We start from the raw sequence: 15,997 nt of genomic DNA, 5'->3' as shown, positions 1-15,997 counted from the left end.
GTGGTGTGCTGACCCATGACTAATTTGTAAACATGCGGCAATGTCATTTAGTGTCACTCGGCAGTTTTCCTTCACCATGGCTTCAACTGCTGCAATGTTCTGTGGAGTCACAACTCGTTGTGCCCGATCTGGACGAGGAGCATCTTCCACTAAAGTCACACCATTTGACAACTTCCTAATCCATTTGTAGACTTGCTGCTATGACAAACATGCATCACCGTACCGAACCTTAATTCGTTGATGAATTTCAATAGCTTCCACACCTCCACTATGCAAAAACCGAATAACAGAACACTGTTCTTCCCTGGTGCAAGTCGCGAGTGGGACGGCCATCTTTATACGGCCACTGCAACAGTATGTGTGCATCTGCACTATGCTGCCACCTACAGATCATTCTGCATGCTGTTTGTTGCATGCTTACCAACTTACAGGATAACAGCACAAAATTTCGATTTGTTATTACAAATTTAAGGTTTTCATTCAACTCACCCTCATAATTAGCTAGTGGCATAAAAGTTTTTTGTAAATGATAACACAAAATCAGTTAATTTTACCAACATAATGTGAAATCAGCAGTTCCCTTGAAATACAGTAAAATTTACTATTTTCTTTATTCCTGTGTAAAAATGTTGTACATCTGAGGGCAGCAATTCACTGGTATCATTAACTGACAGTTATTAAATGTTGAATATTGAAATGAATTATTATTATTATTATTATTATTATTTTCAGAAGATTAAGGTAAGATTTGCATAAAACTTAAAATGAATGACACCCTATCTTTGACTTCACTTGAAAATATCCTGCTTTCAACATTCCAGTAACAATGGCAGTTTTGTACCTCAAATTGTACCAAAACAATAATGTTATCAGAGAGATCTTTAATGTGATGCATCAAGTAAACTGTTTATTTTTGTAGAACAAACCAAATGTATCATTTTTAAGCTTCATAAATACAGGGCATACATTAAGTTTGAGAACACTTTCAATTATTTATTGCACAAGAACCAAACATTGTACAAATATCATACATATGTCATTTTAAAGAGAAACCCTGAAAGTTTTCTTTCATGTACACCTCCACAGCATAGTTTGATAATTAGCTGATAGTCAGCGCTAGTTGCAAACACTGTGAGTTCAGGTGTGGAGTGAGTTTTGTGTGTGTTGGAGTTCGACAAAAACCAGATCTCACTCCGTGTGATATTTTTCTGTGGGGACACATTAAAGATCTGGTGTATGTCCTGCATCTACCATGTGCTGTAACAGAGCTCCGGGAGAGAATACGGGAAGCGACTGAGAATACGGGAAGCGACTGCCACAGTCAACGGTGCCATGCTGGGACGGGTATGGCAAGAATTCGATTACCGTATTGACGTCTGCTGGGTCACTCATGGTTTACATATCGAATGTTGTAAAAATAAATAAATAAATAAATAAATAAATAAATAATCATCTTTCAGAGTTTTTCTTCAAAAAGCAATATGTATGACATCTGCACAATGGTTAGTTCTTGTGCAATAAATAATTGAAAGTGTTTCCAGATATTATGTACACCCTGTGCACCCTATACAGATCAACTTGGAACATGTCAAATTTCCTTCTTCTAACACTCAATGACAAGCACAAGATATAGAAGTATGGAAAAGAAAATTAAGGTTCTGCTAGATGACTGCACAAGACTGGCAATTCTGAAGTTGTGCTTAATAATGGAAGAAATTCTTTAAAGAAAATCAAGACGTGTTCATAGCATTTGATGAGCTAGAAGTGGTATTATGCAACCTAAAATGGTGCAACATGTTCTCAAGACAATAGATATAAGTTAAAGGTGAAGATACAAAATATTCAATATGAACAAAAACCAAGTAGGAAAAACAAGAATGGAAAGCCAAGAATCAAGTGCTCAGAATGAAAGGCTGTACGACAGAATATCACTCCTGTTCAATCCATACACCAAAGATGCAATGATGTGAAAGGATGACAATAATAAGATATGTTGATGACATTGCTAGCCTCAGCAAAAGTTTCAAGAAACAGCAGGATTCATTGAATGGAATGAACAGTCAACAACAGTCCGGAACACACTATGGAGTGAGAGAAAACCTACAAAAGATGGAAGTAAGGAGGAGAAGCAGAAATGAGATTAGCAGTTAACTTTATATTAAAATTAGTGACCAAGAAGTAGATGAAGTGAAGGAATTCTGCAACCTTGGAAGGAAAATAATCCCATGAGAGACAAAACAACTACAGAAAAAGTAGATTATCACTGTTGAAGAGTGCACTAGTGGCCAAAAAATGTCTTCACTATCAAACATCAGCTCTAATTTGAGGAAGAAAGTTCAGAGAATATATGTTTGGAGCACAACATTGTAAGAAAGTGAATCATGGACCATGGCAAGAACAGAAAATAAGAAAATCGAGGCATTTGAGATGTGGTGCTATAGAAAGATGATTAAAATTAGCTGGACTGATAAGACAAGAAATGATAAGGTTTCCCACAGAATCAGTGAGGAAGGGCATACATGGAGGACACCGGGACTGGATGATATGATGTGTGTTAAGGCATAAGGGAATAACTCCCACAGTACTATAGGGGGCTGTAGAAGGTAAAAACTGTAGGTGATGTCAGAGACTGGAATATATCCAACAAATATTTGAGATACTAGGTACAAGTACTTCTCTGAGGGAAGACATTGACACATGAGAGGAAGTTGTGGCAGGCCACATCAAACCAGTCAGATGACAACAAACATTAAAAAAAAAAAAAAAAAACATCATAGCCATCACTTATGACAGGTGGAAGAACTTAAACCATGATGCATGAGTAGTAGTGTCATGTAGTAACAAGAATCAAGTTAAAATCTGAACTCAGGGTGAAGTCCAACACTTAGCACTGAAAACACGTTTATTGTGAACAATAAAGCATGGCCAGGACAGATCTGAAGAGTGCAGCTATTAACACAAACATCAAATATTCCAGAAGATACAAACATTACACACACAAATTTCAGGAATCTTCCCTTACTGATAAATACCAAATGACAAGAAATTGTGGGTGGTCAGGTTTGAACTACAGACCGGCATCATAGCAGCCATTGGTACTAACTGCTAGGCCACACTACGTGCATCACAACTCATGGCAGTAGGATAGTTCTTTACAGAATCACATTCCTTGTCTTTGCCACCTTGCAACCTTTCAACCTAGTGTAGACCTCCACTTATGATAAAGATCAAACCATCAGGATCAACTTCTTTCATGAAATGGTAAAAATAATACTGAATAAATATTTTCAGTCTTTTTTAGAACCAACCAATACATGTTTGTATTATGTTACATATTCTGCACTGTGACTGGCTGACAGAAGCAGATGGAGCAGCCACCATGTTGTTTTTAAAGCTGAAGTGCCATAATTTTTTTAATACTTTTATCTGCATACTACATAAATATACAGTTTAAATGATGATGCACATTAAAAACCTCATGTAAATGCAACATGCTTCATACAGTTTGTTGTCATGGGATGGAGTTCCACAGATCGTGCATTTGATCAGTCAATACAGAGATGGTTAATGATTTTTGTGGATGATGCTCGAGTTGTCGTCTGATGATGTTCCATATGTGCTCGACTGGAGACAGATCTGGTAATTGAGGAGGACAAGGCAACATGTCAACACTCTATAGAGCGTGTTGGGTTAAGGGGGGGGGGGGGGGGAGGGTGGAACCACCTGGAATGCTGTTCATGCAGGGCAGCACAACCGGTCGGATCACCATACTGATGTACAAATGTGGAATAACCACGCGAGGACTCCTGCTGTCATATCAAATTGCACCCGAGACCATAACCCAAGCGTACGTCCAGTGTGTTTAGCACACAGACAGGTTGGTTCAAACCCTCAAGTGGCCTCCTCCTAACCAACAGACGGCTCCCATGGCACCAAGGTAGAACCAGCTCCCATCAGAAAATGCTTGTGACCTCTGCCCTGCTCTCCAATGAGCTCTCCCTTGACACCACTGTAGTTGCAAATGGCAGTGGTTTGGGGTCAGTGGAATGCGCACTACAGGGCATCTGACTCAGAGCTGTCCTTGAAGTAACCAATTTGTAAAAGTTCACTGTGTGCCAACTGTTGGTCAAATTGCTGCTACAGATGAAGTATGATGTGCCAGAGCCATACATTGAACATGATGGTCTTTTAGCTTTTGGCAGAGCCATGTGGCCATCTAGAGCCCAGTCTTGTTGTGACTGTAAATTCTCGTGACCACCACTGCCAGTAATCATGTACAGTGACTACATTCCTTCCAAGTCTTTCTGCAATATCACAGAAGGAACATCCAGCCCTATAACATGACCTCATTCACACTGAGTGAGTTGTTGATAATGGTGTCTTTGTCACCTTAAAAGGCATTCTTGACTTACGTCAACTCAGCACATCCAATCGCAAAAGTAACTAATGCTCACAACTGTTACAGTGTGTATTTAAAGTAAACTTAATTTGCATTCTCATAGTGGTACTACTTGTACCACTCTTATACATCTGGTGCAAAATTATTCACAGACATTGACAAGGTTAACAACCTATGAATACAGTAATAAATATGTGTAAATAAAATAGAAAGAAACTTCCACATGGGAAAAATACTTCCACACACACACACACACACACACACACACACACACAAAATATGTCTGCTTGTGTATGTGCGGATGGATATGTGTGTGTGTGTGTGTGTGTGTGTGTGTGTGTGTGTGTGTGTGTGTGTGTGTGTGCGCGCGAGTGTACACCTGTCCTTTTTTTCCCCTAAGGGAAGTCTTTCCGCTCCCGGGATTGGAATGACTCCTTACCCTCTCCCTTAAAACCCACATCCTTTCGTCTTTCCCTCTCCTTCCTGAAGAAGCAACCATCGGTTGCGAAAGCTAGTAATTTTGTGTGTGTGTTTGTGTGTTTTGTTCATGTGCCTGTCTGCCGGCGCTTTCCCGCTTGGTAAGTCTTGGAATCTTTGTTTTTGTAATAAATATGTGAAAATACAAAATGCCTTCAATATACCTGCACTACTACATGGCGGGTACATGGACAAGAAAAGAAAATTCCCGGATTTCTCAACTAAAAGCACAATTTTCCCAAGGTGAAATTTTTTCGGTGCAAAATAACAACATGCTTTCCCTCAAAGTTTTAAAATTTTTCTACCTCTTCGATGCTAAAGGTTTTATACACCAGCACAAAACTTGCCGGCACTTTAGGAATAAAACCTAGCAAAAAACAGTGCACTTTGGAAAGATCTTTGATCTGTGGAAACATGTAGCTGCACCTTTTCATATTAAGAAAGTATAAATATGAATTCCACCTGCTTCCGAAGCAGTGAAATTGAGATTGCCATTCACTTTTGGCAGCCAATTACAGCTCACGTCACGTGACCTTGCAAGACAGAGACAGCAGACATTCAGATCATAGGACATGTGATGCAGTCAGCCAATAGCAACATGACTTAAGTACCATAAAGTGGCTGGTCCTGAAATAGTTAAGTTTTGAATGAGTGTCAAATTTAGGAAATTCATAACACATTCTCAAACTTAATTCATTTTGTGTAAAACAAAATTTATTTTTAAAGTACAGCTTCTCAGATCACCATTTGCAATATATTCCCATGACCTGTCAGAATTTTCATGCAGTGTTTTAACTTTGCTTTGTGTTACAGTTGCTGTCTGAATCTTTTGGTTTTAGCGTATAATTTTGTGAAGTTTTGTTGATATTGGTATTAGCTATGGTGTTGTAGTATTAATACAAGTAGTTGCTTTCTTGGTAGGCATAGAATTTCGAGACCATTATTGTTAGTTCTTAAATAGTCCTACTGGTGTAACTGAACTTTGGTAACATAGACTAATAGTTTTTTTCAGAAACTGTAAAATTTAACCATGAGTTAGAAGTGTGGGATCTGTCGTAGGTTTGTGAGTAGTGGATTACAGTGTGGGATTTGTTCAAAGTATTTTCACTGGGGGGAATGCAGTGGGGAAGCCAGTGGTGATTTTAGTGAGATCTTCTCCTGGGAATGCAGAATTTGTAGGAGAAACAAGTTGATAGAGGAGCAAGAGCCTAAGATATGTGCCCTTCAGGTGCAGTTACAAAGTGCAAAGGAGGAACTAGATAGGTTGAGGAGGGTGAAGGGTGGTGGAGAATGGGAACTGGCAGTTGGCAAGAAGGCAGCTAGGAAGAGGAGGTATTCAGACAGTTTTACTTTAAATACATGTAATAGATATGATCAACTGTCAGAGTTGAGTGGAGAGGAGCCTCGTGTAGCTGTAGATGTAGGGAACTTGCAGCAGTCCTCAGCAATTAGGAGGTCTAGATTAGTTGCAAAGTCTAGCAGAAAGGAGGTTCTGGTGCTAGGAAGTTCCCAAGGTAGAGGTGTGGGACAGCAGTTGCAGGAAGTGTTGGGGAGTGAGTACCAGGTCACCAGCATTGTGAAGCGTAGTGCAGGTTTGGCTCAGGTGACTGAAAGCATAGTGGAGCTATGTAAGAATTTTACAAAGGAGGATCAGGTAGTGATAGTGGGTGGAGCGGGGAACAGTCTCGATAGGGTCGGGGAATATGATGTCAGTGGTGACTTGGTTAAGGTAGCTACTCAAACTGGTGGCACTAATGTGCATTTCGTGCAACTGTTTCAGCATCATGATCAACCGCACCTTAATGCGGCTGTTAGGCGTGTTAACGTGGGGCTGGGGAGGGCACTGATGGCAGAGGGCATGGGTCACATCCCAGTGGTGCCAGATGGGTCAACAGGAGATCGAGTTTCACTAGGCATGGCCTGCACCTCAATAGGTATGGGAAGAGGAGGCTGGCTAAGCTTATAGGTGACAGTGTAGTGGGTGGTGGTGGTGGTGGTGTCACTCATGGAAAACTTCCTGTAGTATGTGATGTTAGAGCTGCACCTTTTTTTAGATTGAAGTCAGCTGATAGGTATATCTGCTTAAAGGAAGTCCCTTTGACCAAGGGATCACCTTCAGAGGATGTAATGTTTCCAAATAGAGAAGGAATTAGCATATTTCATCAAAATATAAGAGGTATTAGGCTTAAAGTTAGTGAACTGCTAATAGATGTTGACTCTAAAATTATTGGTATCTCTGAGCATCACTTAAATTATTTGACAATTCAGAGGTTTCCTTTACCAGGCTACAGATTAGCTAGCTGTTTCTCAAGGAGTTCCTTGCAGGGTGGGGGAGTGGCTCTGTACGTAAAAAACAGTATTCCATTTCAGTCCATAGACTTATCACGATACTTCACTGAACAGATATTTGAATGTTGTGCAGTGTGATGCACAAATTTTAACACTAAAGGGCTTTTGTACTCAAACCAATGTCACATTTAATTACAAACTATGTAGGAATGTTAATCCAACAGCAATAGAGAGTTTTTTAAAACTTGTCAAGGAACAAGAGTAGCAGGATTTTTATAGTGCCGATAACATAGATGATAAATACAGTACTTTCCTTAACACATTTCACATACTCTTTGAGAGTTGCTTTCCATTAGAACATTCTAAATGGGGTACTAGCAGTAATGGGCAGGCTGGGTGGCTGACTAGTGGGATAAGGATATTGTGTAGAACAAAGCGGGAATTATATCAAAATATTAGAAGTAGTCACAATCAAGCTACAGTAGCCCATTACAAACAGTATTGCAAGGTGCTTAAAAATGTCATTAGGAAGGCAAAGAGTATATGGTACGCAAATAGAATTGCTAATTCACAGGACAAAATTAAAACCATATGGTCAGTTGTGAAGGAAGTGTCTAGTCAGCAGGACAAGGTCAATGATATAAAGTCAGTTCACAGTAAAAATATTTCTGTTACTAATAAATCAGATATAAGTACAGTATTTAACAATCATTTTCTGAGCATTGCTTGTGAATTAAATAAAAAATTAGTTTCTACAGGAAATCATATAACTTTCTTGGCAAATGCCTTTCAGAGATTGATGTCTGAAATACTCCTCTGCGATACAGACAAGAGGGAGATTGAGTCAATAATTAAATCACTGAAGACTAAGAACTCTCATGGATATGCTGGAGTGTCTAACAGAATATTAAAGTACTGTGCTGCACATGTTAGCCCTGTATTTAGCCATATTTGTAATTTTTCCTTTAGGAATGGTCAGTTTCCTGACCAATTAAAGTACTCAGTAGTAAAGCCACTTTATAAAAAGGGAGAAAGGGATAATGTAGATAATTTTAGACCTATTTCTATGCCATCAGTGTTTGCAAAAGTTATTGAAAAGGCTATGTATGTAAGGATAATTGATCATTTTATATCATACGATTTGCTATCAAATGTACAGTTTGGCTTTAGAAGTTGTTTAACAACTGAAAATGCTATATTCTCTTTCTCTTTGGATACTGGATGGGTTAAACAAAAGGTTACGAATGCTAGCCATATTTTTTTATTTAACTAAGACGTTTGATTGTATTGATGACAAAATGACAAGATGCAGTGTAGTAAAATCCGGACAGGTCGTTAAAATGTGGCGGACCGTCAGCAATTGCCCACATGGACAGAACGGCGCCGGCGCTGCCGTCAGCAGATGGTGATGGCTGAACCGGCAGTGTCCAATTCGTAGCCGGGCCAAAACGACCTCATCCCACCGAGAAGGACGTAAGGAGGACGTCCAAGCTACGGGAAGAGGTTTCAAGGCCTGAAGCTTGTTGTCCGTAAGTGCAGCCCAATCGGAATGCCACAGCGATAAAATGCAACGACAAATGACCGTGCTACAATCTGATGAAGGGACACAACAAGAAGCCGTCCGAGGCTGGAGGACCGCAGCCTTGGCCGCGGCATCTGCAGCTTCGTTCCCAGGGATACCGACAGGGCCAGGAACCCACATAAAGCTAACTGGAGACCCGTCGTCCACCAGCTGCTGAAGAGAGCGTTGGATTCGGTGCACGAAAGGGTGAACCGGATACGGATCACTGAGGCTCTGGATGGCGCCCAGAGAATCGGAGCAGATGACATAAGCAGAATGTCGGTGGCGGCAGACATAAAGAACAGCCTGGTAGAGGGCAAAGAGCTCAGCTGTGAAGACCGAACAATGGCCATGTAGCCGGTATTTGAAACTTTGTGCCCCGACAATAAAAGAACACCTGACCCCGTCATTGGTCTTAGAGTCATCTGTTTAAATGAAGGTCATATTAATGAACTTCGAACGAAGTTCGACAAAACGGGAGTGGTATACCGAACCGGGGGTAACCTCCTTTGGGAGCGAACTGAGGTCAAGGTGAACGCGAACCTGAGCCTAGAGCCAAGGTGGCGTGTGGCTCTCGCACACTCTAAAGGTTGCAGGGAGTGAAAAATCAAGGTGTTGAAGGAGGCGACGAAAGCGAACTCCAGGGGGTAGCAGGGCAGAGAGAGTCGTCAAAAAAGGAACGATACAATGGGTGGTCGGGCATTGACAGTAGCCGACAAGCATAACAACAAAGCAGTAACTGAGTGGCAATTCACCAGCTTCAGCATGAAGACGCTCGACGGGACTAGTATAAAACGCTCCGATCACAAGCCATAAACCCCGATGTTGTATGGAGTTGAGGTGGCGTAAGATGGACGGCCGTGCAGAGGAGTATACAAAGCACCCATAATCCAGCTTGGAGCAGACGATCGACCGATATAGGTGAAGTAGGACGGTTCGACCCACTCCCCACGATGTGCCACTGAGAACACGGTGGACATTTAGAGAACGGGTACAACGGGCAGCCAAATACGACACATGTGGAGACCAGCTAAGTTTCCTGTCAAATGTAAGACCTAAAAATTTTGTTGTCTCCACGAATGGGAGAGCAACGGGACCGAGTCGTAAGGACAGTGGGAGAAACTCTATGTAGCGCCAGAAGTTAATACAGACCGTCGTCTCAGCAGAAAAACGGAAGCCATTGGCGACACTCCAGGAGTAAAGACGGTCAAGAGAACGCTGAAGACAGCACTCCAGGAAACATGTACGCTCCACTCTGCAATAGATGTTAAAATCGTCCACGAAAAGGGAGCCTGATACATCAGCTGGGAGGCAATCCATTATTGGATTGATCGCTATGGTGAAGAGAGCAACGCTCAAAATGGAGCCCTGTGGCACCCCATTCTCCTGGCGAAAGGTGTCTGACAGGACAGAACCCACACGTACCCTTAACTGTCGATCCATTAAAAAGGAACGAATAAAAAGAGGGAGGCGACCGCGAAAGCCCCATGTATGCATGGTGCGGAGAATGCCCGCCCTCCAACAGGTGTCGTAAGCCTTCTCCAAATCAAAGAACACAGCCGCGGTCGGGCGCTTCCGCAAGAAGTTATTCATAATGAAGATCGACAAGGTAACCAGATGGTCAACAGCAGAGTGGCGCCTACGAAATCCACATTGTACATTGGTAAGTAGGCGTCAAGATTCAAGCAGCCAAACCAAATGAGAGTTAACCATTCACTCCATCACCTTACAGACAAAGCTGGTAAGCGAGATGGGTTGATAGCTGGAAGGCAAGTGCTTGTCCTTCCCCGGCTTAGGAATCGGTACAACAATAGACCCGCGCCAGCATGCGGGAACATGTCCCTCAATCCAGATGCGATAGTAAGTACGAAGAAGGAAACCTTTACCTACAGGAGAGAGGTTCTTCAGCATCTGAATATGAAAATAATCAGGCCCTGGAGCAGAGGACCGTGACCGGGCAAGTGCATTTTCGAGTTCCCGCATGGTGAATGGGGCATTATAACTTTCACGATTCGAGGAGTGGAAGTTAGGTAGCCGAGCCTCCTCTGTCTGTTTTCGGGTGAGGAAAGCAGGAGGGTAATGAGTGGAGCTCGAAACCTCTGCGAAAAAGCAGCCGAAGGCATTGGAGACATCCTCAGGGCCCACAAGGATGTCATTCGCGACCGTCAAGCCAGAGACTGGTGAGTGGACCTTAGTGCCAGATAGCCGGCGCAGGCTACCCCAGCCAACAGAAGAAGGAGTAAAACTGTTGAAGGTGCTTGTGAAAGCAGCCCAGCTAGCTTTCTTGCTTTCTTTAAAAATACAACACTGCGCACGTAATCGTTTATAATTGATACAATTTGCCACTGTACGGTGGCGTTTAAAGGTGCGTAAAGCACGTCGACGAGCACGTAAAGCTTCTCTACATGCTGCGGTCCACCAGGGGACCGGTACGCGGCGTGGAGAAGAAGCAGTGTGAGGGATGGAATATTCAGCAGCTGTGAGAATGACTTCCGTGAGGTGTGCGCCCTGACTATCGCAGCTTGTGAAGGTTTGATCCTGAAAGGTCACCCTGGAAGAGAAGAGCCCCCAAGTCTGCTTTGGAGATGTTCCAACTAGTTGAGTACGGAGAGGGGGTATGATGCAGGAGATGGATAACACACGGGAAGTGGTCGCTCGAATATGTATCAGAAAGCACATACCACTCAAACTGGCATGCAAGTTGGGTAGTACATACAGAGAGGTCTAAATGGCAATAGGTGTGAGAGGTGTCTGAAAGGAAAGTAGGGGTGCCAGTATTGAGGCAGACAAGATTGAGCTTGTTGAAAACGTCTGCTAACAGGGAGTCCCTCGGGCAGGATGCTGGAGAGCCCCAAAGAGGATGGTGAGCATTGAAGTCTCCAGTTAACAAAAATGGTGCAGGTAGCTGAGCAATAATTTGCATCATGTCTGCCCTGGTAACGGCAGACGATGATGGAGTGTAAACGGTACAAATGTAAAATGTAAAAGTGGGGAGAGTAATGCGGACGGCAACTGCCTGAAGGCCGGTGTGCAATGTGATGGGATCATAGTCGATATCATCCCGGACCAGCAACATAACCCCTCCATGAGCCGGAATACCTGCCACTGGGGGTAGGTCAAAACGCTCAGAGGTGTAGTGTGCCAAGGCAATTTGATCACATGGGCGTAGCTTCGTTTCCTAGAGGGCTACGACGAGCGGACGGTGCAAGCGGAGCAGCAATTTCAAGTCCTCTCGGTTGGAGCGAATGCTGTGAATATTTCAGTGAATAAGTGCCATCGTGAGAAGAAGAAGATGCAAGAAGGGGTCATCTCAAAGGCCGCTGAGGGCCCGGCTTCGAGCGAGCACTGCCGCCGCTAGCAGTAGGCGGACAGTCATCATCCATAGTCCATTTGTTCTATAGGTTCATCGGCCATCTTGTTAAGATGGCCGGGAGGGGGAGCTTCCTCCGCTGGTGAACAGCCAGATGTTCGGCTACCAGCAGTGCGGCCAGGCAAAACGGGTGATAGCCTGGGACGTCAACCGCTGGGTTGCGCAGGAGAAGAAATGCGCCGTGGCGGGGAAGGAGAACTGTGTTTCCTATGAGCCTTCTTGGACGGTTGTTTTGTGGAAGTATTGGTCGATGGCTGAGAGTTCGAGGTACGTAGGAGGTCTGCACGAGACGGTTCCTTCGTGAAGGCTCGTGCATCTGACTTCTGGGTCTTCGTCCTGGCAGAAGCTGATAAAGGTGCTTGTGTCGGAGGGGTGACGGGAGGAAGAGGTGACGTTTACCGGGCGACCTTAGCACTGGCCGAACGGACGACCGTAGTGCTGAAGGTCAGATCGCATGTCTGCGTCGCCACCTCCCTGGTAGTCCGAGGAGAGGCGAGGACAGTACTGTATTTCCCCGCTGGGAGCAGCGTGGGCTTCCTAATAGCAAATAGCTTGCGAGCAGCCGAGGTGGACAATTTCTCTTTGACCCAAATTTCTTGGATACAGCGTTCTTCCTTGTAGATGGGACAGTCGCGGGAGGACGCTGCATGGTCACCGTGACAGTTCACACAACGAGGAGACGGAGGTGGACACTCACTCTCATGGGCATCCCTGTCACAAGTGACATATTTAGCCCCATTGGAACAAGACTGGTGAGTGTGATTAAAACGCTGACACTGGTAGCAGTGCGTAGGTGTCGGGACATAGGGGTGAACAGAAATAACCTCGTAGCCCGCTTTGATGCGCGACGGCAGCTGAACACTATCAAAGGTCAAGAAAAGTGTCCGGGTCGGTACAAGGTCATTGTTGACCTTTTCATGGCCCTATGGACAGCTGTTATGCCCTGCTCAGCGAGGAAAGACTGAATCTCCTCGTCAGTCAATCCGTCGAGTGATCTAGTACATACCACACCACAAGACGAATTTAAAGTGCGGTGAGTCTCCACCCGGACAGGGAACGTTTACAGGAGTGTGGCCCGAAGCAGTTTTTGTGCCTGAAAGGCGCTCTCAGTTTCTAGTAACAAGGTACCATTACGCAACCTGGCACAAGACTTTGACCAATCCAGCTATGGCATCTACGCCCTTCTGGATAACGAAAGGGTTGACAGACGAAAAATCCTTTCTGTACTCAGATCGAGAAACTACGAGGAACTGTGGGGCAGGCGGTAGTACTTTTGTCACTGGTGGCTGGTCAAGTTTCCGTTTGTGGGCAGAAGTCGAGAGAGAAGAAGAGAAATCCATTGCAGAGGAATCCCCCATGATTGCCAGCATCTCCAATGGCGCGCTCCTTCCTTGTGGGGACCCTCTCAGAGGGCACTTCTGCCTTAGGTGATTGTTCACACCTCAGGCAACACTTCCCGAGAAACGGATGGAGGGACCAATCGGCATGGTCGGAAGGTGTCAGCTCAGGCAATCACCCCTCCCTGGGCCTGGCCTTTACCAGGGGGTACGTGCTTGCCTTACTTGTCTATCCAGGGCGGGGAATTACACGTTACCCCGTCACCGGCTACGCATGCGAACGCGTGGGTCAGCCTTCAGGCACGCACAGGGAGGAAGGAAGAAGAGGAAAAAGAAAGGAGAGAGGGAAATAAAGGACAGACTGTCTCAAATGCCGAGGCGGAGACCAGAGAAGGCACGGAGAAGAAGGCAAGGAGAAGAAGGCAAGGGAAAGAGTAAGTAAGACAGTGAGATGGAGAAGAACAAAGAAAGGAACCAACCAAAGGAAGGAAGAAACCAGAAGTAGTGTAAAACCAAAATGAACGCAAATATAGGTCGTGAAACCAGCTGTCTCCAGACGCAGGCACTAACTACCCCCTTGAGGGGGAGGGACTCCTTTTAGTCGCCTCTTACGACAGGCAGGAATACCTCGGGCCTATTCTAAACCCCGGACCCGTAGGGAGGATCTTACTTGAGATGTAACATTACTGTGTAGCACAGCCTGAGGCCTAGGTTACATTGAAAGCTGACACTGTGATTGCGAGTGGATGAAGAGATGTTAAAGCTTTAGTTAATCCATTCATGTAGAAACTACTTCCACTACCATCAAAATACAAGCAGTATAATAGGTTAAATAAAAAGTACATACTTAGAACACTATGACTGTGCAAACAAAAACTTACAAAGAACGAAACTTGTCTAGCTTGAAGGGGGAAACCAGATGGCGCTATGGTTGGCCCGCTAGATGGCACTGCCATAGGTCACACGAATATCAACTCAATTTTTTAAAATAGGAATCCTCATTTTTTATTACATATTTGTGTAGTACGTGAAGGAATATGAATGTTTTAGTTGGACCACTTTTTTCACTTTGTGATAGATGGTGCTGTAATAGTCTCAAACATGGCTCACAATTTTAGATGAACAGTTGGTAACAGGTAGGCTTTTTAAATTAAAATACTGAACGTAGGTATGTTTGAACATTTTATTTCAGTTGTTCCAATGTGATACATGTTCCTTTGTGAGCTTATCATTTCTGAGAATGCATGCTGTTACAGCGTGATTACCTGTAAATACCACATAAATGCATTAAATGCACAAAATGATGTCCGTCAACCTCAGTGCATTTGGCACTACATGTAATGACATTCCTCTCAACAGCGAGTAGTTCATCTTCCGTAATGTTCAAACATGCATTGACAATGCGCTGATGCATGTTTCAGACATTGTCGGTGGATCACGATAGCAAATATCCTTCAACTTTCCCTACAGAAAGAAATCCGGGGATGTCAGATCTGATGACCAATCCACCTGTCATGAAATATGCTATTCAATATCTTAGTAATATATTAATAATAAGTGTTTTATGGTATTAATGAAAGTACTTTAGAAGAGTAGATTAACTTTCTTTACACCCTACCATCCATACCTAATTGAAATATACTGTGTTTTTGTAATTGTTTCCAGGAAGTTATGACATGACTTTTAGTACACATGTTCAAAATCCAAATTCTCTATAGAGAATAATTAAATTACTATTCTACATTATGTAGGACAATTGTCCATCACAACAACTCACCTCTTTAGTTATGCTTAGCGGATCACGCATACTATCGTGGTCATCAGGCATGCCCCACTCCTGCAGACAATGAAAAGGAGTACACAGATTTACTCTTGTGTGTGCATAAATACTTAAGTCATGCCGTGAACATCAACCAACATTTTCCCCTTCTACAATGCATAGCCAATGACGTATGCAGAGCCAGCCAGCTCTTTCTAATTTAGTGTCCTCTGCAATTAATAGTTTTTTTAAGTAATGGTGGGGCTAACAAATGTAATTTCTAATTTTATGATTTTTGTTTAGACAGCTACCTGAAAAACCTGGCATTACCCAGGTATTCATTTTGTCAATTTGTCACTAGAAACAGAAACAAAAAATTAACTGTTTTTGGGGTGAAGTACTGAAAAGATTTCATTTCCATGTATTCAAGGAAACACCTTCAAAATTATAAAATTTCTTTAAGAAATGCACACAATGAACAAATGTGTAAGTACAGAATTCAAATTACGAAATATAATCCCAGGCAGTTTCTGTACATTGTACGTAGCTGCTATGCATGCCTACAATATGATTTTGTAAACGGAAGAAGAGAAATCAGTGTTTTTAACATCCCTTCAACAGTGAGTTCTTTTAGGGACAAGCATAAGCTCTGAATACGGAATTATGGAGAAGGAAATTGGCTATGCCCCTTCAAAGGAACCATTCTAGCATTTGCCTTAAGTGATTTGCCTTAAGTGGCCTAAATCAGGATGGTCGGATATGGGTTTGAACCGTCATGCTACGTGATGCGATTCTGGTATGCCAA

The 15,997-nt window shown here is 43.3% G+C and overlaps 1 protein-coding gene across 6 annotated transcripts in view; it reads right to left on the bottom strand.

Moving 5' to 3' along the window:
• The window catches only part of LOC126291707 (gastrula zinc finger protein XlCGF52.1-like), a 127,261-nt gene that overhangs the window by 60,362 nt on the left and 50,902 nt on the right, over positions 1 to 15,997 (bottom strand). For all 6 annotated transcript variants that reach the window (XM_049985364.1, XM_049985359.1, XM_049985361.1 and 3 more), the window contains one exon: positions 15,211 to 15,270. In XM_049985364.1, the coding sequence (XP_049841321.1) occupies positions 15,211 to 15,270 (60 nt within the window). The remainder of the gene's footprint in view (positions 1 to 15,210; positions 15,271 to 15,997) is intronic.

The sequence above is a fragment of the Schistocerca gregaria genome, chromosome 9 (genome assembly GCF_023897955.1).
Source record: "Schistocerca gregaria isolate iqSchGreg1 chromosome 9, iqSchGreg1.2, whole genome shotgun sequence".
Lineage (NCBI taxonomy): Eukaryota > Metazoa > Arthropoda > Insecta > Orthoptera > Acrididae > Schistocerca > Schistocerca gregaria.
The sequence above is the reverse complement of the archived record's forward strand: the minus strand, read 5'-3'. Positions and strand labels throughout refer to the sequence as shown.